This window comes from Macaca fascicularis, chromosome 9 (genome assembly GCF_037993035.2).
Source record: "Macaca fascicularis isolate 582-1 chromosome 9, T2T-MFA8v1.1".
In the NCBI taxonomy this organism is placed as follows: Eukaryota; Metazoa; Chordata; class Mammalia; order Primates; family Cercopithecidae; genus Macaca; species Macaca fascicularis.
In genome coordinates, this window is record NC_088383.1 from 60432317 (window position 1) to 60459531 (window position 27215).

At 47.0% G+C, this 27215-nt stretch overlaps 1 protein-coding gene across 4 annotated transcripts in view; it reads left to right on the top strand.

The window, feature by feature from the left end:
• The window catches only part of GRID1 (glutamate ionotropic receptor delta type subunit 1), a 792303-nt gene that overhangs the window by 155562 nt on the left and 609526 nt on the right, over positions 1-27215 (top strand). For 3 of the 4 annotated variants that reach the window (XM_005565260.4, XM_065520779.1, XM_015456100.4), the window contains exon 3: positions 2111-2395. The exons of the other annotated variant lie outside the window; for it this stretch is intronic. In XM_005565260.4, coding sequence (XP_005565317.2) covers positions 2111-2395 — 285 coding nt within the window. The remainder of the gene's footprint in view (positions 1-2110; positions 2396-27215) is intronic. 4 annotated transcript variants of the gene reach the window in all.

Below are 27215 nucleotides of genomic sequence, written 5' to 3' on the forward strand. Positions count from 1 at the left end.
ACTTTTTTATGACAGGCACTTTCCCGTGTTATTGTAGTATCTTCTTGAGTAGTTTAAAGGCTGTATATACTTTCAGCAAATGGGGCCCTTTCATAACCACTCACCTATTTGCATCTTTTAGATCGTTAGTAATATTCCAAGAGTACGGATAGTGTCCTCTGAATGGTTTTGGATTGAATGCTGTTCCTATCTTTTGGACAGGTACCCAGAGAGGAATTACTGACCGGGGCCATGGAAATTCTTGCATGATATTCTTGCACGAGTCTTTATTGCCTATTGTGAACTGGGCTTAGCACATGTCTGGGAAAGGATGGTGAACACAGCAGGCATGACACTTGTCATCCTGGAACCTGGGGTCAAGCTAGAGAACCAGCCAGTAACACAGGCAACATGTGGCCCATGACAGGGAAGTGCAGTGAAGGGGGATCATGCCAAAAGGGTCATGAGCCAGTCTGGGGATGCTGAGTCTGAGTTTTGAAGCAAGCGTGAGCATCAAGATTGAAGAGGTGAGTTTGAGGGTCCAGGGTGGGCAGTTGGTTGGGATGTAGCGGAAAAGGGTATGGTGAGGAGCGTGAGGCTGCAGGCCTGGGAGCTTGCAAAACCACTTTTTCAGGAGTGGACTTTTACTTTATCCCTACGGCTAAAGTAAAACGGGGGCACAGCGGGGCTTTAAACAAGACATGCAATAGATTTCTGTTTAGGAGAGAACTCAGCAGACTGGAGCTGGGGTAGGAGAGGGCCAGGGCATCTAGGGGGCTGCGAAATTCACAAGACATCATCATCTCTTGTTAGCTACCCTTGCTGGTGGCCTTGAAGAGGAGAGAACCATGGGATTTGGTTTCTCGTCCTGCTGGTGCTCATGCCAGTGCAAGGCGAGCGCCCTTGCCCAGAGGGCAGCCGGACTTTGCTGCTGCAGAGTGTGGGGGGACCCTCCCCTTCCCACATGTTCCCCTGCTTCCCACTGCCTTGCTCCCTGGGGTCAGTTTCCCCTGTTCTTCTCTCCCTCTCCCAGCCTTATCTGAGGCATTACATAAATCCAAGAGCTCTTGACCGAAAGAACTGCATTGTCAAAAGTCGTTCAAAGTCTGCCGTGTGCAGCAGATGGCCTGCTGCCATTCACAGGCTGTGTTTTGAAACTGCATCTGCTTCTGCACATCCTTGCCATCGCATAAACCATTAGTAAGAAATGTTTGCTTCAAAACTGGTGCAGTGAGTTGCGGCGTTGGGAGTTGCATCTTTCTATTAATTGGTTGATATCCCAAAAAAGTGTAGGCACATGGCTACAAGGGGCGCCTCTTGCAGTTACAGGAGAGCTTGGAAAGATGAGCCCCTGAGCATGTCAGCCCTAGAAGCGGCTGCTGGAGCATCCGTTGCGTTCATCCTCCGCACCCGTGGTAACTGTCTGAGCGGCGGGAGCGTCTTTCTTTGTTATTGTCAAGTGGCTTTGAATAATCCTTCTGGAACAACTGCTTCATCTGGGGTTTGGCCCAGTATTTTTATGATATGGATCAAGTGGACTTGGCCAGAAGACCTAGGGTTTCTTTTCTTTTTTATTTTTTTCGTGCATCTTGGGTCCTCTCGGGTAAGTGCCTCCCTGACTTTCGGAAGCCATTTAGTCCGTTCAGTCCCAATCAGTTCAGTTCAGTCAACAGTTGTAGAGCACACAGTGTATTCTCCACCCACAGCTAGGCATGAGGATACACAGATCAACACAATGACGTTTTGGCTCTAAACGGGCTTATAGTCCTAGGTAGGAAACAGGATGGCTAATCTCACAGCTTGGTTGGGGAGTCAGGCAGATTTGCGATGAATCCGTACTCTACCATCCTTCCCTGACTAGCCTAGGGCAAATGGTTTTGCCCCTTTTGACTTCTATTTTCTCATGTTAAATGGGTACAAGAATGTCTAGTTGGCATTTTCACCAAGGATGTCAGTGAGGCTGTGCTCATGAAAACCGCTGGCCTGGCCCAGGATGGTTCTTGGTCCTGGAGGGAGGCAGCCTCTCTTGGGAGTCCCAGGCACGAGCTGCCAGGCATGGGGCTTGCAGGCTGAAGCTGGTGCAGCATCACCCTGATGCTGACCCCTTCCTCTCTCTCTCCTCTCTTTCTAGCCTGTGACCTCATGACCCAGGGGATTTTGGCCTTGGTCACGTCCACCGGCTGTGCATCTGCCAACGCCCTGCAGTCCCTCACGGATGCCATGCACATCCCACACCTTTTTGTCCAGCGCAACCCCGGGGGGTCGCCACGCACTGCCTGCCACCTGAACCCCAGCCCTGATGGTGAGGCCTACACACTGGCTTCGAGACCACCCGTCCGCCTCAACGACGTCATGCTCAGGCTGGTGACGGAGCTGCGCTGGCAGAAGTTCGTCATGTTCTACGACAGCGAGTATGGTGAGTCGTCAGGCAGGAGAGCCAGGGCTGCTCGGGGGCAGGGATGGCCAGATGCTGGGAGACTAGAGAGTGGGTGGGGCCCTGGACTGGTGGTGGGTGGTCTGTGCTGAGTGGGTCTCTAGGTGATAGGGTCAAACCTCAAGCTTCATGAGTCAGGAAGAGCTGCAACAACAGCTACATAGATAGGCACTAGAGTTGCCTAGCAACAACACCTTATCATGATGGCTGAAGTTTGAATCATCTTAGAGGTTTCAATAAAATATTAATAAACTGCTGGCAGGGATCCAAAGGGCTGTGTGCTGGCACAGGTGGAGGCCGGCCAGCATGGTTCCTCCTGGAGGCCTCCTCTCCAAAGAGTGCCCTTCACACTGGACGATTGCCAGGCCTTCCTGGCTCCTTGCCTCCATCCATCCCAATCGGCCTTCAGTTTCAGGGTTCCAGGCTGGGGCAAAGGTCAGGGGGAGGAATGCCCTGAGTGTCATGGAGCCAGGCTGGGGTTGGTGGGTTGAGGACACTGGGTATGGCTGGACATGGCTTCTTTGAAGTCCTCTCATATGAAAAAAAATCATCATTTTCTTGTTAGGAAACCACAAAATGGGCTTTGGAGAAATGCCTTCAGGTTTTCTTATGACTGCTCTGTAAAAATAGACTAGTCGTAATCCTGAGATAGAATGGTTTCCATGTTTAGTGTTTAAACAATTTGTTTTGAAAATTATGAGATAACTTAGATTTACATGCAATTATAAGGAGCAACCCAGAGAGATCCAGTGTGCCTTTCACCCAGGTTCCCCCACGGTAACATCCTGCATAGCTGTAGTACAATATTACAACCAGGATTTGATACAGCCCATAGGCCTTGTTCATATTTCAGTAGTGCATGTGATCTTGCAGGTATGGATTTATTGCCATGCATTTTAAAAATCACATGTGTAGATTTCTGTGACCACCAGTCAGGATACAGAGTAGTTCCTTCACAAGGATCCCTATCTACCTCTGTATAGCCACAGACACCCCCATAACATGCTAGAGGGTGTGGGAGACTGATGAGGGTTGGCAGCCCCACGGCTGGTGCCAGGATGGAATGGGTGGACCTTCGAAAGTCCCATTTTGTCTCTGGGTGATATAATTTCTTTGCCAAGAATGTAACTAAGAAAAGAAATCAGCATATGTTTGCATTTGCCTAAATACCCTTCTTCTCTAAGACTGGAATGTTGTCCCCAGCTCTTGAGCAAATATACTGTTTGGAGTCTTCCAGGAAGAATTGAAAGCGCAAACAGTCACTGTGCTGAAATAAAAATGAGGTGGATGGGGACAAGGGTGGGACCCGAACTGGACTCAGTCCAAGACCTGGCCTCTCCCTCCCACGCTCCCACTCCTGCTCAGTCCCTGGCCCTTGGGGAGGAGTTGGAGGCTTTGTAAGAGCCCTAAGTTGCCTGCAGGGATCTTTCAGGGGCCAGGCCTTCCCCTGAGAGCCCTTGGGGCTGGTGGCTCAACCCCAAAGTCCAGCCTGCTCTGAGGCTGGGCCCTGTGGAGAGGCATGGACACTGCCGGGGATGGGGGTGCTGTGATCCAGTGTGCCCAGGCCCTTCCCACCCCACTTTCTCTGAGTATCATTGCTGTGTTTCCAATCTGGCCTACAGACACAGGTTTCCTCTAGAGCCTGGAAGGCGACCTTGATGGGAACCTCAGCTGCTGGGAGGGCAGGTGATCAGCTCTCTAGCCTGCCCACCCGTCTGTGCTCCTGTGACTCCTGCAGACTGAACAAGGCCTGGTGGCACTTGCCCAAGTCCTGTTTTCTGATTACACTCCTTACCCTCACTCTGCTCAAGATGCAGGTCCACAAAGAAAAATGTTCCTGAGCCCCACCTGTCCTACAGAGCTGGCAGCTTGGTTACACGCTCTCGCAGACGTGCTCGTCCTGCCCTCAGCCTGCTCTCGGCTTGTCCTGACTCTCATGAGGGCTGGTCCTCCATGAGTGCTGGACTGCCTGGTGAGGCAGTGAAGTCCAGGAGAGTGGCTGTGTACTTCCCACCACAATGGCCCTGCTGTCTGCATGCTGCCTGGCACAGAGTAGCCCCTTGACACATTCATGGATGGGGACATAGAGTTTTCAAGCCATTTTCAAACAAGACAAAGGAGGAATGGGGAGAAGGACAAGGGTACTGGATAGTCTGACCTCTGAATATGAGGTGGCAGGGAAGGGGTATAGGCTAGGAAACGGGTTTTATTCTGCAGATACACTTCCCCACCCCTCTTCTCTCCTCCACCTGGAATCTACAATGGGACCAAAAGCTGTGTTCCTCTTTTCTGACATGGACACCTTTGCTGCCTATAGTGGGGTTGAAGTTAGTTTCCAACCAGACTGCTCCTTATCAGTAATTCCATAAAGTTGCCAAGTGACCAGTAACTTTCATCTGGAGGACCACTGTAGGTGGTTGGTTGAGGCTGCTTGGGAGCTGTGCTGGGAAGGATTCTGAGGCTGTGTGTAGGCTCAGCAGCAGAAAACACCATAGTTGGTCTGTGAGGCTTCCATGGTGCAAGAGAGGGATTGGCAGAGACCTGTCATGTTTACTGGTTCAGACCTGGAGGGTGGAGGTGAGTGGAGAACCCCAGAGGTGGGGTTCTCAGTCGGAAGACAGCCTCAGAGCTGTGTACTCATGGCGCTGTCCAGGGTGCTAGCCCTTCTGGCTCTCCGCTTGCTGGAGGCCAGAGAACTCTTTTATTGGATTCTGTGCAGGACCTCCTGCCTTTGCCTTCCCTGGTCATCGGCCTCCTGATATGACAAGCAGTGAGGCTTGGTTTCTGCCTCTACACATTTTCTGTAAAATTTTAACTCAGTGCCCAGTGCTCGTCCTGGCTTTCCCCTCATGCCCAGCCCAGCTGCTGCCCATTTCCAACGTGCCTGAGCCAAGGCAGCTCAGCCTATCTGCTGTTTGATGCAGAACATTCAGCCCTCGGAGTGCGAGTGTGGCTGCTCCCTTGGCATGGCTGGCTGTGGCCTGTCCCAGTGTCACTTCTGGGTAGATACACATTGCCAATATAGCCAAGACAAACAGTGCCTCTGGAACACCTCAGAGCCCCTCCTCCCCCCGACTCACTGCAGCACTAGCTGCAGATGAGCCCAATTAAAAAGCAAATTAAGTGTAAAGACTGTTCTATTCTTTCCAAAGTCAAACAGAAGTGGTTTGGGAATATAGCTACTTTTTTTCAATGCTTCTGCAAGTATCTTTATGTATTTTACTTCACTCTAGCCACCCAACATCCGTCTGAGATCGGATTATTGCTACATTTTACAGATGACGAAAATGAGGCTCAGAAAGGTTCTTTTTGACTTTAGTACCCATGCGTTTAGCCAAGGCATCATTCTGTTTCTGTAATTTGGACTTACTAGGCTCTAGCTTCCTGCTGCTGTCCCCAACCAGTCAGAGTTGATACCAAGAAAAAGGGAGGTAGTTTGGAAGGGACATGACATGCTTTAGGCTGGTGCAGTCACTTCAGTGAGCATCACACATAGGCTTCCTCCTTTGTGGGGCAAGGCTTGATTCTTCCTCATTTGCTCATCAGCCTCCCTTTAAACCCAGGAATGTCCTGCCCCAGGTAGAGCCTGAGGACTGGGCATTTGAGTCAGGAGTTAGAGATCAGAACAGGAAAAGCCATGGGCTCCAAGACAGAATTTGGCAGAAGGGTGAGAGAGGAGATGGTATGTATATGGTTTACAAGATGTGCCATTTGGTAAAATTCCACTGAAAATACTTGTATGCTTGTTGTGATAGTGAAAGGAAAAACAAAAGAGAAGATGACATTTGAGAGAGAAAATTTGCAACATTAAAATACCAAAAGTTTGGATCGAAAAGAATGGAGAACTTTCTGAGTTGCCACTTCAAATGCTGGGATATTCATGTGTGTGTATGCATTGGCAGGGGCTGGGGTGGGGATGTGCTAGTAGCTGTATCCACAATTTCCCTCTAGCGAATAAATTTGGATGAAGGTTGTAATTATGATGAGCTCTTAGATATCATTGACTCATTCATTCAACAAATATTCACGGAATCCCTGCCGCATGCCAGGTATTTTGCTAGGCACTCATTTTCAATGAAGACACAGATGGGTGGAGTAACTTGGCTAATGTTGCATGGGCTGGCATTGGAAGTCAGGGCCCAGGGGCCCAGGGGCATCTCCAGGGCACGGCAGTCGCTTCTTGGCCTCTGGGCTAGCTTGCAGACCTGGGATGGGTTGGAAGCTGGGATTCCGCAGAAACAAAGCATCAGGGCTCTGTATGAGTGACTACTGTCTATTTGTGCCAGTTTAAAAATTATTTTTTAATTGAAAGCTACACGTGGTTACAATGTATATGTTCAATTAAAAGACTAATAACCTGAAGACTCATGAACACACAATCAGTTTAAAAAATATCAAGGAGCCCTTGTGTGCTTCACCCTGACCATGTCTCCCCTACAGAGGGACTTAAACACTCTCCTGATTGTGTGCTAAGAAGCCCCTCGCTTTCCTTGATATATTTTTTTTTCTTTTTATGTGTCTGAAGTTTTGCCAAGTTGTATCTAAGCATGGAAATTTTAAATTTATGCCTCATATTTTTAAAACACTGTACATGTATTTCACTCTTTTAGAGGATCCCAAGCCAATGTCTTTTTTTTTTTTTTTTTTTTTTTTTTTACTTTTATTTTAGGCTTAGTGGTACAAGTGCAAGTTTGTTACATAGGTAAACTCGTGTTGTGGGAGTTTGTTGTACAGATTATTTCATCACCAAGATAATAAGCCTAGTACCCATTAGTTGTTTTTCTTGATCCTCTCCCTCCTCCCACCCTCCAATCTCCACCCTCCCTCCACTCTCCACCTTCCCATAGACCCCAGTGTGTGTTGTTCCCCTCTGTGTGTCCATGGGTTCTCATGATTTAGTTCCCACTTAGAAGTGAGAACATGCCCTATGTGGTTTTCTGTTCCTTAGTTGGCTCAGGATAGTGGCTTGCAGCTCCATTCCTTGATAGTTTTATCATACAAGTATGGGGCCCATGGTTGGTTTGTGACTCATGTATGTGGAATAACACTTCTGCATGCTTCTGGGATTGTTTTTTTATTTTCACTCATCATTAGGTTTTTGAAATTCATCCGTTTGATGCAGGTTGGTGTATTAATCATTTTTATTGCTGCACTGTATGCCCTGATTCATTTATCCACTTTATTGTCCATGGGCATTTGTGTTGTTTCCAGGATTTTGTTATTACCAACAATACTGATAGGAACATTCTCATATTTGTCTTTTGGTGTTTGTGTGCAAGAGCTTTTCAGGGTCTATTCTGAGGAGCAGAATTGCTGGATTGTTGGGTCAGTGCATATTTCACTTTATTAGGTTAGACCAAACTGTTTTCCAAAGCATTCCTAGCAATTCACACTACCACCTGCAATATGTGAGAGTTCCCCAAGTCCCCTAACCTCACCAACACTTGTCTTCTTGTTACTTTTAGGTTTCTAGTGCAAAATGTAATCTTATTTTGATTTTAATTTACATTTTCTTGATGATAGATGAGGTTGGGTATCTTTCCATATCTTTATGGGCTATTTTCATTTTCTCTTCTGTGAAACACCTGTTTACAGTTGAGTTTTTGCCCGTTTTTAAAATTGAGCCCTTTCTTTTTAAGTGTGGCAATATCTTCTTTAAGTTAATTGTTTGTCTTAGTGAACAGAAATTCTTTATTGTATTGTTGTCAAATGTAGTCATCGGTTTTTTTTTTTTTTTTTTTAATGGCTAGTTCTCTTGCTTGTCTTGTTGAAGAAGTCCTCTCCTACCCGCATGTCAGAAAGAAATTTTCCTGCTGAAACCTCCCTCTCTATATGGAGAGCAGATATTGTCCACCTGGCTAGGTGTCCACAGCTAGGGTCTGGCCAGGCTGTGCCTGTCTCCCCTGCTCCTCCGTGAGCCTAGCAAGCCCACCTCTCTCAGCAGCTGTGGGTTGATATTCCTTCCACCCTGACACTGCTCCACTTTGCCGTGCCTTTGGGCCTGTCTTTTTCTTGGTGGTAACCGAAGAAAGCTCATGCAAATTCAGTGCAGCCTATGGCAAGGTGGTTAGGAAGAGCTTCCTGGAGGAGGTGACATTTAAGCAGGTGCTTAAATAGGAGTAGTTTTTATTTTTTATTAGGCAATTAAAGGGCACTGGGGGCTGGAGGTGACATTTAAGCAGGTGTTTAAATAGGAGTAGTTTTTATTTTTTGTTAGGCAAGCAAAGGGCAGTGGGGTTGTAGGAAGAGTGTTCCAAGCAGAGGGAAGAACTTGGTTCCTTCTTTCCTGAGGAAAGGCCTAGGGGCAATGGACAGGAGGAAAGATCATATGGCTGGAATATGGGAATTGGCTAGGGATGAGACTGGAGAGACAGTCGGAGGAGACTTTAGATGCTCAGGATCCCCAGAAATCCCTGGGAGCCATACCTTGCTACCTTGGGTGGCACTCTTGGGTCCTGTTCTTTATACCCGCCCAGAGATCTGAAGACGGACAAAGGCAAAGCCTTCATCTCTAGAAGGCTCTGGTCCTTTCACTGCCTCCTGTCTGAAGTCATTGTCTGCAGACAAAAGGGCAGAAACTGACACATTCTCAGGAATGATGATCTGTCTTAGGACAAACCACAGCCCCAGAGTCTAAGCCAGATGTAGGGCCTGCATTTCCCAGATGACCCAGGCGTCATGCCAGCGGGTAACAGCTCCAGTCCCTCTAGCCCTTGCTTCGTCCTGGGTGCCCTGAAAGAGCGTGGAGCTGCCCTTGCTCACATCATCCCAATAGCAACCCCACATGGTGGGTTCTGTATTCAGAGAAGTAAAGGGATTTGCTCTAGGTCATATGGCTGGTGAGTGGGGGGGCTGGCCAGCTCTGGTTCCCAGAGGGTCCACAGCTCTGTTCACAGCCTCTTGGCATATCTGTGGGGAGCAAACACTGTGGTAGAGTGTTTGCTTGATGTACTAAGATTTATTGTGGCATATTTGGTGACATCAGAAATTAGCAACAATCTAAATGTCCGTCTTCAGCAAATTGGTTAAATATATTCTGATATGTACATTTAATGGAAAAATCTAGTTTATTATGTGCTGAGTGGAAGTAGTTCCAAAACATGGTGCTGTTAGCTGACAATAGAGAAATGGGAATGGTGACGTAAGTGTTGCTTTGTGTACAAGTGAGCTTCTGTGTGTGTGTATCTGAGTGGACACACACAGTCACTCCAAGGAAATGCTGTTTAAGGGAGGGAAACACAGTGGCTTGGACTGGGATGGGAGATTTATTTTTCACTGCATAACTTCTTGTACTTTTTGAGTGTTGCATCAAGTGCAAAAAATAAATGAGTAAATAAAAAAATAAGCATGAATCGCCACCCCTCTCTGCCTCCTGCTTCCTATACAAGGTGACTTCTCTGAGCTTCAGCTTCCTCATCTGTAGGGTAATTTCTGAGCTGTAAGGGCGAAATACCCGGTAGAGTACCTGGCACATGGTAAGTGGTCTATATGATCACAGCAAACCATGCGTGGGGACCAGGAGTGGCAGGAACCAGAATTCTTCCCTCATGGCAGTGCGTATGGGCACTAGGCAACCTTGGTAGAATCTTGGTGCAAGAGATTTGGCTGTTTGCTCCTCCAGTCAGGCTCAGGATAACCCTTGCATTTAATAGTTAGGGGCGTGGGATCCAGAGCAGTCTTCTTGTTGAATCCCAGCTCTGCTGCCTTAGCTGTGTGACATTGGGCAAGTCACTCAACCTCTCTGTGCAACAGTTTTCTCATTTGTAACATTGTGATACAGTACTCATTTCTGCCTGATGGGGTTAATGTGTGGATTAAATGAGTCAATAGATGTCAGGGGCTTAGCTCAGTACCTGGCAGGTGGTAACTGCTCAGTAACACTTACTACTCTGGAGCTGTGCCCAGCGGTGGTCCCATTGCTGTCCATTCTTCCTTGGCTGCCCAAGGCAGACCTGGTGAATCCCAGTCCTGGCTTGTTCAGCATCCCAGAACGCAGCTGTATTTTGGTTGTGTTCTTGGTGCTTGGGGAAACAGAGGGAGCTTGGGGGTCAGCTCTCTCACCTGCAGGGTATACACCTTGCACTATGGAGGAGCTGAGCTGCCAAGGCTTCCCCAAGGTCTCCTTGCACAGTCACAGGTGGCTCCGAAGAGCCATCGTGCCTTCTAAGCTGGACAGCTTAACTGATTTTCATAGCAAATATCTGTTGGGATCTCACCCCCCGAGTCTTCGTGAAATAAAATTCCCTGGAAGAAAGGGAATTATTAGGGCAAATGTTACTTTATAATCAGTGCTCCTTGCTGACGTCTCCTTTGCGGCCCCTGGCAAAGCAGTCCAGATGACTGAACTGCCATGCCCGATCTTATTAATAACACACATTGGATCATTATGGCATTAGTTTAAATTGAAGTAATACATACTTTTTCCAGACGAAATGAGTAAGTGGGTTTAATTGCTAGGAAACCTATGGAAGAAGTTTGACAATAACTTTACCTGGACGAGTGTTTTGGGTTTTGTTCTTCGATCTAATTACAAAGTAACTGTACTTTGGGGTGTGTTAATTGTAGTGTGCACTAGAAGATTACAGTTTATTAACTCTGAAGTTCCGTCACCCCTCCGTCAGATTCCAGAGTACGTCTGGAGAAGTGAGGAGATGCCTGATGCGGGTGTGGATAGAGGACTGGAAAGTGAGGCTATGCCGACTCCCACACATGCCCCAGTGTGCCACTGGGTCCTGCCGGAGTTGAGGGAGCAAGAACTTGGCCAGATCCCCTGTTTCCTCTTCTCACCACACACTGTTGTGCCCTTGCAGGACCAATGCAGGCTCCTGTTGATATCCCTCTCCTGCCAGACCCACACTCCCCAGACCTCCTTCACCCCACACATGAGAGGGAACAAGGGAGATGTGTTGTTAAATACTAGAATTTCAGGAAGGGTACCAGTGAGATGTGGCTGCAGACTTCTGAAAGGATCACTGGTGCAGATGGGACCTCCCCTCCTCCCTCTGCCTGTCTGCTCCCCTCCAGCTCTGGCTCCTTGGTGCTCCGTGAGCGTGCCTGGCACAACCTGCTGCAGAGGCTTTGGACTGGCTGTTTCCTCTGCCTGGGACACTCTTCCTGCATGTGCAAACGTCTGTAAGCTGCACCTTTGGGGCTTTGCTTCAATTCCGTCTATCCCGTGGGGCCTTCCCTTTCTAATTTATTTAAAAATGGAGCTCTATTTTCTCTTGGCACCCCTTTCTCCCTTTTTCCATTGAATTTATTCCCATTTACTCAGTTTTTGATGTCTGTCTTTCCCCAACTAGAATGTGAGTTCCATGCAGACAGGCAGTTTTGTTTGCTTAGATGAGTGATACTGGACCCACAGCGTTTAGAGCAGCACCTAAAGCTTAGTAGGTGCTCATTAAATATTTGATGAGTGAATGAATGAATTGATGTTTTGGGGGTGTTTCATTGCCCATTTATTGGCCTAGGAGCATTTGTTTCTTTCCTTGAGTTTACCAATTACAGCAGTAATATATGCTTCCTATGGAGTCCGAGGATGTGCAAAGGCAAAGCCCCTCCCTCCTGCACTTTCAGCAGAGCCCTGGCTTGTTCAGCCTGCTGTGTCTCTGTCTATACTTTCCTCCTTGTCAAGTGTGTAGACTGCCTGTGTTTGCCAGGGGTAAGGACTGGATCGCAGTTTAGATGTGCCCAGCCCCTGAGAAAGTTCTTCCCATAGCTTCAAGAAAAGAATGACTGCAAAACACATATGAATCACAGTGAGATGGCAGCGGTGCTGCTGAGGTCTGGTGGGTGAGCCTGGCTTGTGTTGGAAGACTTAGTTCTCTTCCTGGCTTTGTCTTTTTCTAACGTGCTTCTGGGCACACTGACAACTCTTTCTGATCCTTTGTTTTCCCACTTTGGTAGTGGGGATAATAAAAACGCCTACCGTGGAGGGTTCGTGTGAGGCTGAAATGAAATGAAATGAAGTGATGGATTTGAGAGTGATTGCACTCCCTGAGGTCCCAGACCATTTCTCGTTTTTCTTACTCCTCCGCAGTACCCAGGACAACATTGGGTACAAGGCCTGTGATTGAGCCAAGTGCTGAACGAACTGTGCTGGGAGCCCTGAAGCCTAGAGCCACAACTCTGTCCCGGGAGGCAGTGGATTTTGAATTACTGCCGGGAGCAAGAGGGCTTCTGCAGATGGAGGAAACCTGGGACTGAAATGCCAGGGTGTGAATGGCATGGCATATTTGAGAGGGACGAGGTACGGAGGGTCAGTAGCTTATGGGAAAGGATGAAGGGGTCCATGGAAGGGAAACTGCGCTGACAGTCTCAGAGGCCAGGTCGTCGTGTCTGTCGTAGGGTTTTTCTCTTCTGATGTGAGGCATGTGCTGTGACGTCGAGGCTTGTCCTCTGTGTGAACTTTCTCCTGTGTAGTAAGGATGCTCAAAAACGGAAACCCATCCTCTCTGGTTGCATTACTCTGGAATGTTAAAAGGACGAAATTGCCTGTATCTTGTGTGGCTAGTTCTGGACTGCAGGAAGCCTGGTGGTTTTGATCCAGGTGGCAACTGCCTGCCCCGTATTTCCTGCAGAAGACTCTGCGAGTGGTGACAAGGCTACTTAGAACCAAAAGGTGGGGGTCACGCCCAGACACAGCCATGTGGGTAACATTATGTCTCCTCTCAGCCCTTCATGTACCCAGTTCCTTGCTGGAAGTTAGTCTCTTACCCACCCGATGGCGTGGTCGCCACGGGGACTTGTTTGCTGCCAACCCCCAGCCAGCATAGGACGCTGCACGTAAGCCTGGCACGCTGCCTCTGATTTTTGGTTTGATTGTTTCAGGTTGCATTATCTACCTGTTTGCTTATTTGTTTATTTCCTGCGCACATTCAGAGAGAATTTGCAGAGGCTTCTAAGGTCTTCTTAGAGAGACACTGAGGTTAAGAAAGCAGCTGCATTAGAAAATCAAGTGGCACCAAGGACGGCTGTGGTCATGCTCTTCTGGCAGCCACAGGTTACAGAGACCACGGTCCCTGGGTGGGAGGAAGCGGAGGCACCAGGCCCCCCTCAGCACTGCAAATAATCCTCCCTGAGGGACCTGATCTCTGCAGGAGACCCTGAAGGACAGAATGTATGGCAATTCTGGCTCAACCTTTACAGCAAATGCAGAAGTGGGTTTTGCTTGGCTGTTTCTCAGTCAAGCACAGTCGCTGACTGTGGAGTGTGGCCCTCTCATGGCTCAGCTGATCCCAAGCTGGAACTAACCATTCCTGGAAGAGAGTAGGGATAGGACTTTTCCCTGCCTAAGCTTCCTCTGGGCCGGACTTGAAGCGGGTCACAGTAAGGGTTGTGTGTTCCGGCACTCCTTGCTGCCCATGGAGTGAGGCTTCATGTGTCCATTCAGTTTAGTTCCGTTGGACAAATGTCCTCTGAAGGCCTTTGCAGTCCCAGGTGCTGGGTGGGGCTCAGGAGGAGAACACAGCAGGCATGGTCCCTGCCCTGACAGGAACTGCTGTAAGTGGGACAAAGGGTGTGATGGGGCCTGTGCAGTGCTTGCCACAGAGCCGTAGCAGCGTCTGGGGAGGCCTTCATGAGCATTGGTGGCTGAGTCCAGTCCTGATGGGGTGAGGAGGGCTGAGCAGAGACCAGCCCAACGTGAGGGGTTCCAGCAGGGCAGAGGGGCTGCCTTGTATTCTCAGGGGAGTGGGAAGACGTGGAAGGGGAGACCACTCTGCTTTGGGACTTTTGCTTTGAAATTATTTTTATCATATACATAAGTCATACACAAAATGAATATGCTCTTGTTGAAAAAAAAATTAAAACAACATAGACATTTAAAACAAAAAGCAAGCACCCATTAGGCATGTGTTCTCCCTCTCCCACCTATCTGCCTTCCTCTGGCCTTGCCTGGACATGCCACATGTGCACACAGACACAGTGCTTTGCAGATGCAGAAGGGGGAACATGTCCCGGGCATTGTTTGGTGACATGCTTTTACTTGATGGGCTTTGCAGCTTTTGCTCCATATCGCCCACTTGGTTCTACCCCATTCTTTTTGCCTGCTGCACAACATTCTGCAGGGTAGGCCCCATGGGCTTTATTCCTCCATGTATTGATTCAGGTGGCTTCTAGTTATTGGCCGTCACACAGGGCTGCAGTGCGCAGCCGTGGACACACATCCTCATGCATGTATCTAAGTATTTCTAGGGGTTGGATTGCTAGAAAGCAGAGCAGCTGGGCTGCAGGGGATTCTGTTTTCAAATTAGGAAGCTAGAAGACAGTGATGAGATGCCAGTTACCAAAATAAGGCAGGGAGAGGAGAAGTGTTCTGGAGGAGAACAGACCTTGTTCTAGCCCCTGTTGTTTCCATTCTTGGGTGCCATCTTGCTGAGAAGTGTGATTGGACAGAAAGTCAGGGACAAAATCCAAAATCAGAGAACCAGATAAAATGCAGCAAGGACCCACTTAGGCCAGCAGCAACTCTTGTGAGAAGTGATTTGAGGGTTGAATTATCTGCAGCTTGGTGGGAGTGAGTGGTGGGAATGAGTGGTGGGAGTAAGCAGTGGAAGGGAGGGAAGGAGGTGGCAAGTGCTGGGTGGTCCCTGTGGTGTGTCCTGCACCGAGGGACATGCCTCTCTGGTGGAATGGAGACAAGCTGGCAGGAATTCAGAAAGGAGGGATTCTGAGGTCGCTGACAGGCCTGGAGCTAGGGGAACGGGCTGATGTGAGCCGAGGGGTCCCAGGACTAGGACTAATGAGGAAATGCTGCAGAGAATAGAGTGCAGTATGTCAAGGAACTTTCCAACTGTCAGAGTCGATCTGAACTGGAAGGGGCTGACTCTCTCCCCCAGGGACCCACCCTGGGTACTATGGCAGGAAGGGTTCTTAGCTCTGGTGTGCCCACAAGCCCCTGGCTGATTGGCCATCATGAGATAGAGGTTCTCCCCAGAGACCCTGGCAAGGTTTCTCTAGGCCTAGAGGCTCACCAAAGGCCATATGGTTGAGCTTTGCTAATGGATCATAAAAAGAATGACGTGCCCTGCACTGCTTCTCCCAAAGGAAGCGAATCAAACATTCACTGTGTAGTTACCCTGTGCCAGGCACACAACCACAGTTCCTGTCTTAGTCTTTATAGTAACTCAACAAAGTAGGCATCTGCCACCAGGTCACATAGGGAGCAGACTGGGGGGACCCCAGCTATCGGTGGTGATTCAAATCTCAAGCCCTCACTCTCCTGACTGCAGCCCAACCACCCTGAGCTACAGTTGAGCGTGTTCTGGACACCATGCCCTGGGAATGAGGAGAGAGTGGAGGGTGTAGGTAGGGTGAGCTCCTGAAGCCCTGAGTTAGGAGATGCTGAGGCTGGATGGGGCTCAGGGAACTGGGAGGCATTTTTCATTGCCTCACCTTCTCTTCTGTTCTCCTTGCTCCCCATCCTCGCGGGCTCTCCTGAGACACAAGATCTGGTCTGTCACACGTGCCATTTGCAGAGGGAGCTGCACACAGTGGAGCCTTAGGCCTGGGACTTGGGCTCTGGGAGGCTGCATCCTCACTGTGGGGCCTTTAAGGATTTTGTTGCTGGAGACCCTCATGGTTCTGTAGAATCACCACATATATCGGTGTGAACATCACCTGTTGGCCCTGGTCCTGTGTGCTGGATTCTACCTGTGCTCTGGTGGGAAGTTCCTACTTTACTTTTGTAGTTTTTTTTTTTTTTTTTATTGTGGAAAAATATACATACAACACAAAATTTGCCATGTTAGCCATTTTAATGCACAGTTCAGCGGCGTTAAGTACATTCACCTTGCAGTCACTACCATTCATCTCCAGAAGGTTCTCATCTTCCCAAACCGAAACTCTGTACTCATTCAACAAACACCCCCATTCCCCCCTCCCTTTAGCCCTCCGTCCCCACTGTTCTCCTTCGTGTCTCTGTGACTTTGACTGTTCTAGGGGCCTCATGTAAGTGGACTCATACTGTATTTGTTCCTTGAGACTGACTTATTTCACTTAGCATAGTGCTCTCTACGTTCCTCCACACTGAGGCGTGCGTCAGAACGTCCTTCCTTTTTCAGGCTGAGTAATATTCCATTGTGTGGATAGACTGCATTTTATTGATCTATTCATCCATCAATGGACGCTTAGGGGTTGCTTCTACCTTTGGTCCACTTGGCTTTCTGAGGGTGTTGGGAGAGGAATGTTGTCTCTTGGAGCCTCTGTGTGTGTGTGTGTGTGTGTGTGTGTGTGCAGGTGTGTGGGTGTGTGTTGCTGCACCAGGATCGTGTGTGTGTGTGTGTGTGTGGTGGGCATTTTCGTGCTACACTATTTGGAAGACATCCATTCATTCTTCATTCTGCCACTAAAGTCACCTTCCTTAACTCACTGCCATGCTTAGACCCCTGAATGGCTACCCGTCTCCTTAAAGATCAGGCTCAGATCCCTTCTCACAGTACGCGGGGCCTCCAAGGTCTGTCTCTCCCTGGCCTCTTCTCTCATCACTCCCTCAAGACCTCTGTGTCCCAGCGACGCAGGATGGATCAGCAGGGGTGCCATCAGGAACACGTGGCCTACTCTAGGTCATTCAGAGGAGGGGATTTAACATGAGGAACTACTGACAGGTGTTGGCAGAGGTGAGGACAGGTGGAATGGATGCAGCCCAGACTAACAACTGGGCAGGGCTGAAGGGACTCCCAGGGCTCGAGGGATGAATGGGAAAGATGGTCCTAGAGCCATGACTGCCCAGTGGGTACTGAGACCTCATAGAGGGGCCACCCTGAGGGAACTGGGAGCATGTGGGAGACCCACCCATGGCCAGAGACACTAGAGGCAGAGAGAGGATGAAATGCCTGGCTTCCTCTTCCTCCTGTCCCTGAGCCTCCTGATCATGCTTCTCAGTGATCAGTGGCAACCAGAAGGATAGGGAGCCTGGGAAGGGGAGGTTTTTTCTGGGGGAGGGGTAGGCACTCCAGAGGGCAGAACAGGAGAGGGTGGGGGATGGATGTGACTACAGTCTGCACTCTCCACCACACCCAGGGACTCACCTTCCTGAATGTGTCCCAGTCACACCCCACCATCCCACATGGCTCCCTGACCGGGACCAGCCACCTCACCGCCTGAAAGCTATTCCTCCATCCTCAGGACTTATTTGACTGTCGCCTTGTTTGGGAAGCTTCCTCTGTTCTCCTTGTTCCCCTGCCAGGTGGACTGTCCCTTCTCCGGGTTCCACAGCTCTCTGTGCATCTCACCCCAGGTTACTGGGCCATAATTACTCACTTCCTTTCTCCCTCCCTCTGGACAGTAAGCTCCTCCAGGGTGAAAAGCCTGCTTTACCTGACTTTGAGTCTCTGGCATCAAATGTGTGTAACAGGCCTGAGCGGATGCTTATTGTATGATTCAGCAACTAGGTTTGAGGTGACAGAAATAAAAAGCCCAGAGATCTGGAGCTGTCTGTCTCTCACACACGCATATGTGCACGTGTGTTCACACAGGCACATGCATTTGAGCACACACAGATGCATGTGTGCATGCATGTACACACTCATGCATGCATGCACGCCTATGCACACACGTGCACATAGACACGTGCATGTAAACACCCACACATCTGAAGTGCCTGTGGTCATTAAAGTCAGAGGCGCAGATGAATGTGGTGTGAGGCTAGCTATGAATCTTGCTAACAGTCACCAAGAAAGATCAATACATTTAACTCCTTTCTTCTAAGTTGGCACAAGATTTCACTGGAGGGCCTCCAGCAGCTCAAGGTGAAATTCTTCCTGAGGTCTTCCTTCTAGCCTGGCCTGTGCCGGGAAGGGAGAGCCAGGTGAGCTCCAGGGGCCCTGCACACCTGCAGGATGGGGATGGGCATGTCAGGGGTGCCTTTGGTCCATCTTGGACCTATCCAGATCTTGGCTACTGCCACTGCAGTCAGAGGCCCTGGCTACAGAGCCAGGCTGTAGCCATGGGGCACTGCCCAGCCCCTCCCTGACACCAGCATAGCCAGGCTTCGTGGGCCCCCACACCTGTCGTGGGGTCCAGGGGCAGCAAAGGGAGGAAGCGTGTGGGGTGCCTTGGAGCCTGTGCAAAGGGGCTTATGTGAGCCACCGTGCCACCTCTTCCCAATTCCGTGTTTGGTGACAGCACTTCAATGGCTAGAAATCAGTCCTGGTGGGAATATTTACTCCGTGGAGGCCAGTAAGTGCCATACGTCAGAGCTTCTTATTCTGGAGGGCCGGTTAAGATCACACCATGTGTTCCACTCACAGGGTGTTTGTGACCTGCTTGGGGGTGGGCGACCAGATGGTGACACAGAGGATATTCAAGGTAACAGTGTGTGTTGAAGGGAAGGCAGGAGCCTGGGGCTGAGTCACGGAAGGCGTGCTGTGGACTTCCACTGGGCTTTGGAAGGCAGGGAGGGCTTAGGCAGAGGGAGACAGAGGTGCCCAGGAGGGGAACAGCCTGAGCACAGAGAAGCACGAGGGTCAGAGAGTGGGGCGTTAGCAAGGAGGGTTAGGTGAGTTTTCAGGCAAAAGAGAAGGGCCTGGAGAGCCATGTTAGGAGTTGGCCTTTGTCCTTGCAGGGAAGGGGTTCTTAGTGGGTACAAGAGCCTCCTCCCACCTCTGGCCCTGGGGACATTTGGCAATGTCTGGGGACATTTGTGTTTCTCTGTCATAACAGGGGATGGGGAAGAGTACTAGTGGCCTCAGTGGGTAGAGGCCAGGGATGCCAATAAACATCGCACAGCACCTGCTTAAGACAGCCCCTGACAGTAAAGAACTTTCTGGCCTCAAATGTCAATAGTAGGTAACAGGGCATAGGTAATAGGAAGCTATTTCAGGTTCATGGTCAGGGATCTATAAAGTTGTGTTTTCAGTGCAGTTTGTGGAATCGAGTGGAAATGCATGCATGTGGGGTGTGTGTGTGTGTGTGTGTGTGTGTGTGTGTGTGTGTAGAGGGTAGGGATGCTGGGGACAGGGAGACCACAGGCAAGGGAGTAATGAGGAGGCTGTGTCAGGATTTCTGGGATGGTGATGAGGGCTTACTGGGGGTGGTAGCAGTGAGATCACAGCAGAGAAGACACATGGGACTTTGTAGCAGGAGGTGATGTGAGTTGGAAGCAGACTGGTTAAGCCAGGTGAAGTGGGAAGGTTGACATCAGAAGTTCCCCAAAGGTCCCATCACTAGCCTAGGAGGCCAGGGGTTCCATCATCCCGAAGAACAGGAGAGAGTTGAAAGGAATGACGGCAAGTCTGGTTTGAGTCCTGGATTCCAGGGTCACAGAATGTCTGAGCTGCAGACATGACACCCCCTTTTAGAGAAGGGGAATAGAGCTTTGAAAGTGCCAGCAGGTGCCTGTGGGTGTTGAGATGCAGGAAACCAGAGGGAAGTGCCTTTGGATGGTGGAAAATGGGTGTTTCAGAAATCTGCCTGCTTCTTCACTGGTGTGGGTCAGGAGAGCCCTGGGCCTGGCAGAGTGGGGCTTCAGCCACAGCTCTCCCTGTGTCAGACACTTGGTTCCCCCTGTGGCTCCTTGTGGTTAGAGTTCCAGAACTGGGCTCAACTTGTGCTCTGACACTTGTCTGGTTGGACCACTCTGACCTTCAGAGTCTTTTATCAAACAGAGATAACACTGGCACCAATCCCATAGCTTACATAGTGGATTAAATGGGATTACTGATGTGCCTAGCACAGGGCCTCACACATTTGGGGGTCTGTTATGGTTATTCTTTAATAGAGGAAGTTGGCAGTGGTGGGTGATGGATGATGAAAAGAGTAGATATGTATCCTGTAGCCCCAGGACAGCCCTGCCAACCTGCCCGCGCCCCGAGGGAGAGGGAGGTGCTGTAAATGCTTGTCTTCATCCCTCCCAGCCCTCTGGCACCCTTCCTGTATGCCTTGGGCACAGAGGCTTCTCTATTCCTCAGAGAGTGGGTCTTGGCAAAGGAACCTGTTTCTAGGCTTAGACAGTGGGCTGGCAGGGGGATGAGGTAGCTTGGCAGAATGGAAGGTATGGGCAGGCCAGGCCTAGCAGGGGCTGCTCTCTTGGTGGGGTGCAGCTTCCATTTTCCCTCTGGCTTGGTTTGTTGGGGGATGAACTGGTCCCTGAAGGGAGAAGAGCCTGAGCCCTTATTGGCATGGGGATGGTATCAGCATAGCTGAATGGACATTCCAGCCAGGTAGGGACTCAGCCTTGTGCTAGGGGAAAAGTGGGGTTTAGATGTATGCAGCTTTTCTACTTATTATCTGGGCACCTTTGAATTAACTTATCTTTCCATCTGTGCAATGAAGAACTAGTGCCCAACTTGCTGCAGTCCATGTAGGAGCCATACACGCTCACACCTCTATTCACTTCACCATGTGTGTCACTCCTCAGTACTAATTGAGGATCTGCACTATAAAGAGCTGCAGAGGATGGACAGGGCAGGGCAGGGCAAAGGCCTGGAGTCCTCCTGGAGTCTTCACCCAGCCCTTCCATCACCCACCAATGGGCCTTTGGTGGGTCTCTTCCTTCAAGACTTATTTCCCTTCCTTCCACCAATTAGGACAGGGCTAGGGGTGGTCCCTGTGGCTCTGACATCTCTAGTTATGTGTCTTATGTAGCATCTGTGAAGTAAAAGCTCTTTGGGAGATGGGTGGTGGGAGCTTCTTGAATTATTCCTCCCATGTAGCTGCCTTATGGAAATGAGCCGATAATGGCCAATTCCATGTGCAAATCAGCTCTGGGCTCAGCTCAGCCTGAGCAGGCGTGATGCCTCCTGCACTATAAATACCTCCCCTGGAACTAGGGCAGCCCCAAGAGTAGCCCCAGTGCTTCTCAGCATGCACAGATGCCAAGAACATCACCTGTTCTTCCTGGGGCTCCCCACCCTCTGGCTGCTCCTTGGAATCTCACATTTCCTGGTCTAGTTCAGTGCTGGGTGCCTTAGGTATATTTGTTAATTCTCATAAAACCCTGGGAAGATAGTGCAATTAGCAGCACTGGATGGTGATTTAGCACTAAGACTCTGGTGCTGACTGTCTGAGTTCAAATCCTGCCTCCAGCCTTTCTACGTAGCATGAACTTGGGTGAGATATTCAGTGTCTCCATGTCTCAGATTGCCTGTAGGCATCTACATTGGAGCCTTCTTGTAAGGCATAGAGAGCTGGCACCACAATAACACTCAGTGCCTGTCCCATAGAAAGTGCTTATCAGATGCTTGATATTATTATCAACCCCATTTTACCAATGAGGAAATGGAGACTCAGGGAGGTGAAGTAATTTTTCTGAGGTCGCAGAGACAGCAAGTGGCAAAAGAGGTCTGACCCCCACCTCGCCCCCAGTGACCATGCTTTTCCTACCACAACCCACTTGGATCTCTGTCCTCTGGGGATGGTCAAATGATAAGGTAAAAGCTAAAAGGGATTTGGGGCTGCCTTTCCTTGGCTCTACTCTGGAATGTCCACCAAGTCATTGAGTGTCATAGAAAACCTGGTTTCCCCAGCTTAAACCTCTAAAGCTAGTCCAGAGGAACATTTGGTTCTGCCTGGGAGTTAGTCTCTGTACCTCGGTTTGCTTCTCTCTAAATGAATAGATCAGATCTGCTGGACTCTCTTGTGACTGCATTGATCTCTGTGTTTTGTGGCTATGGTGTGCTTCTTATGTGCTCTGGGGTTGTTACCCAAGGAAGTGATGAAGTGGTTGCTTGTCATGGGGACAGGAAAGAAGGAGCATTTGAGTAATCACTGCATGCCAGCATTGGGTTTAGTGTTTAAAAAACTGGCCCCATTGAGTTTTCATAACATCCCAGTAAGTTAGGTACTTTTGGCACCATTTTTCAGATGGGAAAACTGAGGTTCAGGCAGGCTATTGAACTTGATTGAGGTCACCCATCAAGATAAACAAACACTGGTGGCTATGTGGCTTGAAGTCCCCTTGTCCCTTAGGAAAGCAGAAAGTCCTCAAACTACCTGAGCTTCCACCTAGGAAGCTAGGAAAAAAGAGCAAATCAAATCCAACATAAGTAAAAGAAAGAATAAATGAAGATTAGAGTGGAAAATGATGAAATGGAAATCAGAAAAACAATAGAAAAAATAAATGAAACAAAAAGCTGGTTTTTCATGAAGGTAAAATTGATAAACCTCTAAACAGACTGACCAGGAAAACACAAGAGAGAAGACACAAATTACCAACTTCAGAAATGAGAAAGGTGATATCACTATAGATGCAAGAGACATTAAACAATCATAAGGGAATATTTTGAAAAATGTCATTCCTTGAAAGACACAAATTACTAAAGCATAATCCAGAAGAAATAGAAAGCCTGAATGGTCACATACTGATTAAAGAAATTGAATTTCTAGTTTAAAAACCTCTGAGAAAGAAAACTCCAGACACAGATAGCTTCGCTGTTAATTCTGCCAAATATTTAAGAGAGAAATATTTCCAATTTATGCCAATTTATCCAGAAAACCGAAGAGAATACTTCCCAACTCATACTATTAGATCAGTGTTATCCTGGTACTAAAACTGACCAAAACGTGACAAGCAAATTAAACTGATGTCCTTCATAAGAACCTCAACAAAAGATTAGTAACAATATATAAACAGAATACTTCATTGTGAGCAAGCAGGGCCTAGTCCAGTAATACAAGGCTGATGTAACATTCAAAAATCAAGTGATGTAATCCCCCATTATTATAGACTTAAAAAGAAAACACATATGATTATGTTGCAGCATTTGATGAGATCCAACATCCAGTTATGCTAAAACTCTCAGCAAACTGGGGATAAAGTAACTTCCTTAACTTCATAAAGGGAATTTATAAACAATCCACGAGGAACATCATACTTAATAGTGAAAGACTATATGCTCGTCCCTTAAGATCAGGAGCAAGACAGGATGTTTATTCTCACTGTATCTATTCAATGCTGTAGCTGAGGTTTTAGCCAGAAAATTAGGCAAGAAAAAGAAACAAAGACACCCAGATTAGAAATAAAACGTGAAAACTTTAAATTTACTGATTATATGATCATCGTTGTGCAAAATTTAATGGGATCTACAGAAAAGTACTAGAATTAACAAGTGAGTTTAGCAACATTGCAGTCTAAAAAATATACAAAAATCCATTGTATCTACATACTAGCAATGAACAATTGAAATCAAAATAAAGAAGAATACTATTTACAATAGCATACAAAATGGGAACTATTTAGGGATCAATCTGACAAAAATCAACAAGATCTGCACATGGAAAACTACAAAACACTGCTGAGAAAAATTGAGGAAGATCAAGATAAATGGAGAGACATACTGTTTTCGTGGATTGGAAGACCCATTACTGTTAAAAATATTAGTTCTCCCCAAATTAATCTATAGGTTCAATGCAATCCCAATAGAAATCTCAGCATGCTTCTTCTTTTTGGTAAAAATTGCTAATTGTAAAATTTGTATGGAAATGTAAAGTACCTAGAATAGTCAAAACAACTTTGGAAAGGAAGAATAAACTTGAAGAATTAATACAACATGACTTCAATTTCAATTTCACTACATGACTACATGATTTCAATTATCCATTGCTAGTTTATAGATACAATGGATTTTTGTATATTGATGTTTTTATACTGCAGGGTTGCTAAACTCACTTGTTAATGCTAGTAGCTTTTTTGTAGATTCCATTGAATTTTGTACATAGATCATCATATGATCAGTAAACTAAAAGTTTTAGTTTTTCAAAGTTACAGCTTCAAAACATTTAAAAGCTACACTAATCAATACAGTGTGTTTTTGTGTGAACATAGAGAGATAGATTACTGGAACAGGGACCCCCACTTATATGGACAATTGATTTCAACAAGGTTGCAAAGGCAATTCAGTAAAGAAAGAATAAATAGCCTTTTAAACAAATGGTGCTGGGACAACTAACTTTCTATGTGCAAGAAAAGAAATATACTTCATTCATCTTGCCCATATGGAAAAATAAGTCAAAATGCTTCACAGACACAAGAATAAACCTAAAAAATGTGAAACTACTAGGAGAAAACAGTGGAAAATCATCGTGACCTTAGATTAGGCAAAGATTTCTTAGATGTAACACCAAAAGCACAATCCATAAAATAAAAAAAATTAATGATCGCCATTCTAACTGGTGTGAGATGGTATCTCATTGTGGTTTTGATTTGTATTTCTCTGATGGCCAGTGATGATGAGCATTTTTTCATGTGTCTGTTGGCTGTATGAATGTCTTCTTTTGAGAAATGTCTGTTCATATCCTTTGCCCACTTTTTGATGGGGTTGTTTGTTTTTTTCTTGTAAATTTCTTTGAGTTCTTTGTAGGTTCTGGATATTAGCCCTTTGTCAGATGAGTAGATTGCAAAAATGTTCTCCCATTCTGTAGGTTGCCTGTTCACTCTGATGGTAGTTTCTTTTGCTGTGCAGAAGCTTTTTAGTTTAATTAGATCCCATTTGTCAATTTTGGCTTTTGCTGCTGTTGCTTTTGGTGTTTTAGACGTGAAGTCTTTGCCCATGCCTATGTCCTGAATGGTACTACCTAGGTTTTCCTCTAGGGTTTTTATGGTATTAAGTCTAACATTTAAGTCTCTAATCCAGTTAGAATGGCGATCATTAAAAAGTCAGGAAACAACAGGTGCTGGAGAGGATGTGGAGAAATAGGAACACTTTTACACTGTTGGTGGGATTGTAAACTAGTTCAACCATTATGGAAAACAGTATGGCGATTCCTCAAGGATCTAGAACTAGAAGTACCATATGACCCAGCCATCCCATTACTGGGTATATACCCAAAGGATTATAAATCATGCTGCTATAAAGACACATGCACACGTATGTTTATTGTGGCACTATTCACAATAGCAAAGACTTGGAATCAACCCAAATGTCCATCAGTGACAGACTGGATTAAGAAAATGTGGCACATATACACCATGGAATACTATGCAGCCATCAAAAAGGATGAGTTTGTGTCCTTTGTAGGGACATGAATGCAGCTGAAAACCATCATTCTTAGCAAACTATCACAAGAACAGAAAACCAAACACCGCATGTTCTCACTCATAGGTGGGAACTGAACAATGAGATCACTTGGACTCGGGAAGGGGGACATCACACACCAGGGCCTATCGTGGGGAGGGGGGAGGGGGGAGGGATTGCATTGGGAGTTATACCTGATGTAAATGACGAGTTGATGGGTGCTGACGAGTTGATGGGTGCAGCACACCAACATGGCACAAGTATACATATGTAACAAACCTGCACGTTATGCACATGTACCCTAGAACTTAAAGTATAATAATAAAAAAAATTAATGAGCCAGATTTCATTAAAATTAAGAACTTGCACTCTTGAAAGATACTGTGAAGAGGACAAAAAGCCAAAACTGAGGAGAAATATTTATGAATCACATAACTGATAAAGAAATCATGTATATAATATAAAAAACTCTTAAAACTCAGTAATAATAAACAACACAGTGAGAATTGGGCAAAATATTTGAATAGACACTTAACCAAAGAGATACGTGGATGACAAGCACATGGAAAAATGCTTATTATTGATTAAGAAATTGCAAGTTAAAGCCACATAACATGCTATGTCATAAGTGATTAGAATTGCTAAAATTAAAGATGACTGACCATACTAAGCATCAGGAAGTTTATGGGGCAACTGGAATTCTCATTTACTGCTGGGGGGAATGTAAAATGCACTACCAGTTTGGCAAACTGTTTGGCAGTTTCTTAAAAAGTTAAACATATACCTATCATATCAGTCATTCTACTCCCACGTATTTACCTGAGAGAAATGAAGGCACAAGTCCACCTGAAGATTTCAGTAGCAGTTTAATTTATAATAGCCTCAAACGGAAAACAACCAAAATGTCCATCGGCAAGTGAATGAATTAAAACATTTTGGGCTGGGCGTGGTGGCTTACACCTGTAATCCCAGCACTTCGGGAGGCTGAGGCAGGTGGATCACTTGAAGTCAGGAGTTCAAGACCAGCCTGACCAACGTGGTGAAACTCTGTCTCTACTAAAAAGACAAAATTAGCGGGGTGTGGTGGCGCATGCCTGTAATCCTAGCTACTTGGGAGGCTAAGGCAGAAGAATCACTTGAACCTGGGCGGTGGAGGTTGCAGTGAGTTGAGATCATGCCATTGCAACAAGAGTGAAACTCTGTCTCAATAAATACATAAATAAGTAAACAAATAATTGTGGTACATTTATACGATGAAATACTACTCAGCAATAAAATGGAATCAATTATTGGTACAAGCAACAACATGGATGAATTTCAAAATAATTAGGCTGAGTGAAAAAAGACAAAAAGAGTACATACTGTGGGATTACATTTATATAAAACTAGAACATAGAAACTAATCCACAGTGACAGATTGCAGATCAGTGGTTGCCTGGGGACTGGGGTGGGGGATAGGGAAAGAAAGACCACAAAGAAGCACAAGAAAATTTGGGGAGTATGTTCAGTATCCTGATTGTGTGATGCATGTGTAAAAAATGCACTAAAAATTTACATTGTAATACGTGCAGTTTATTGTATGTTGCACATTAGTACCTCAATAAAGCTGTTGAACAAATTCTGTTGCCTTTTCCTGATACCATGCTGCCTATCACAGGGGTTCTGTGTCCACGCCAGAGAAACCATCACACCTGAATTCATTCAAATAATTGCATATCCCTTATGTCTGCAAAGACTTGTTAGTTTGAGAATCCATCTGTGTAACATCTACCACATAAGCAAGCTGTGCTGGCTTGTTGGAATTCCTGTCACACATGGGACAGAAAGGGTGGAACAGTCAGGATTATATT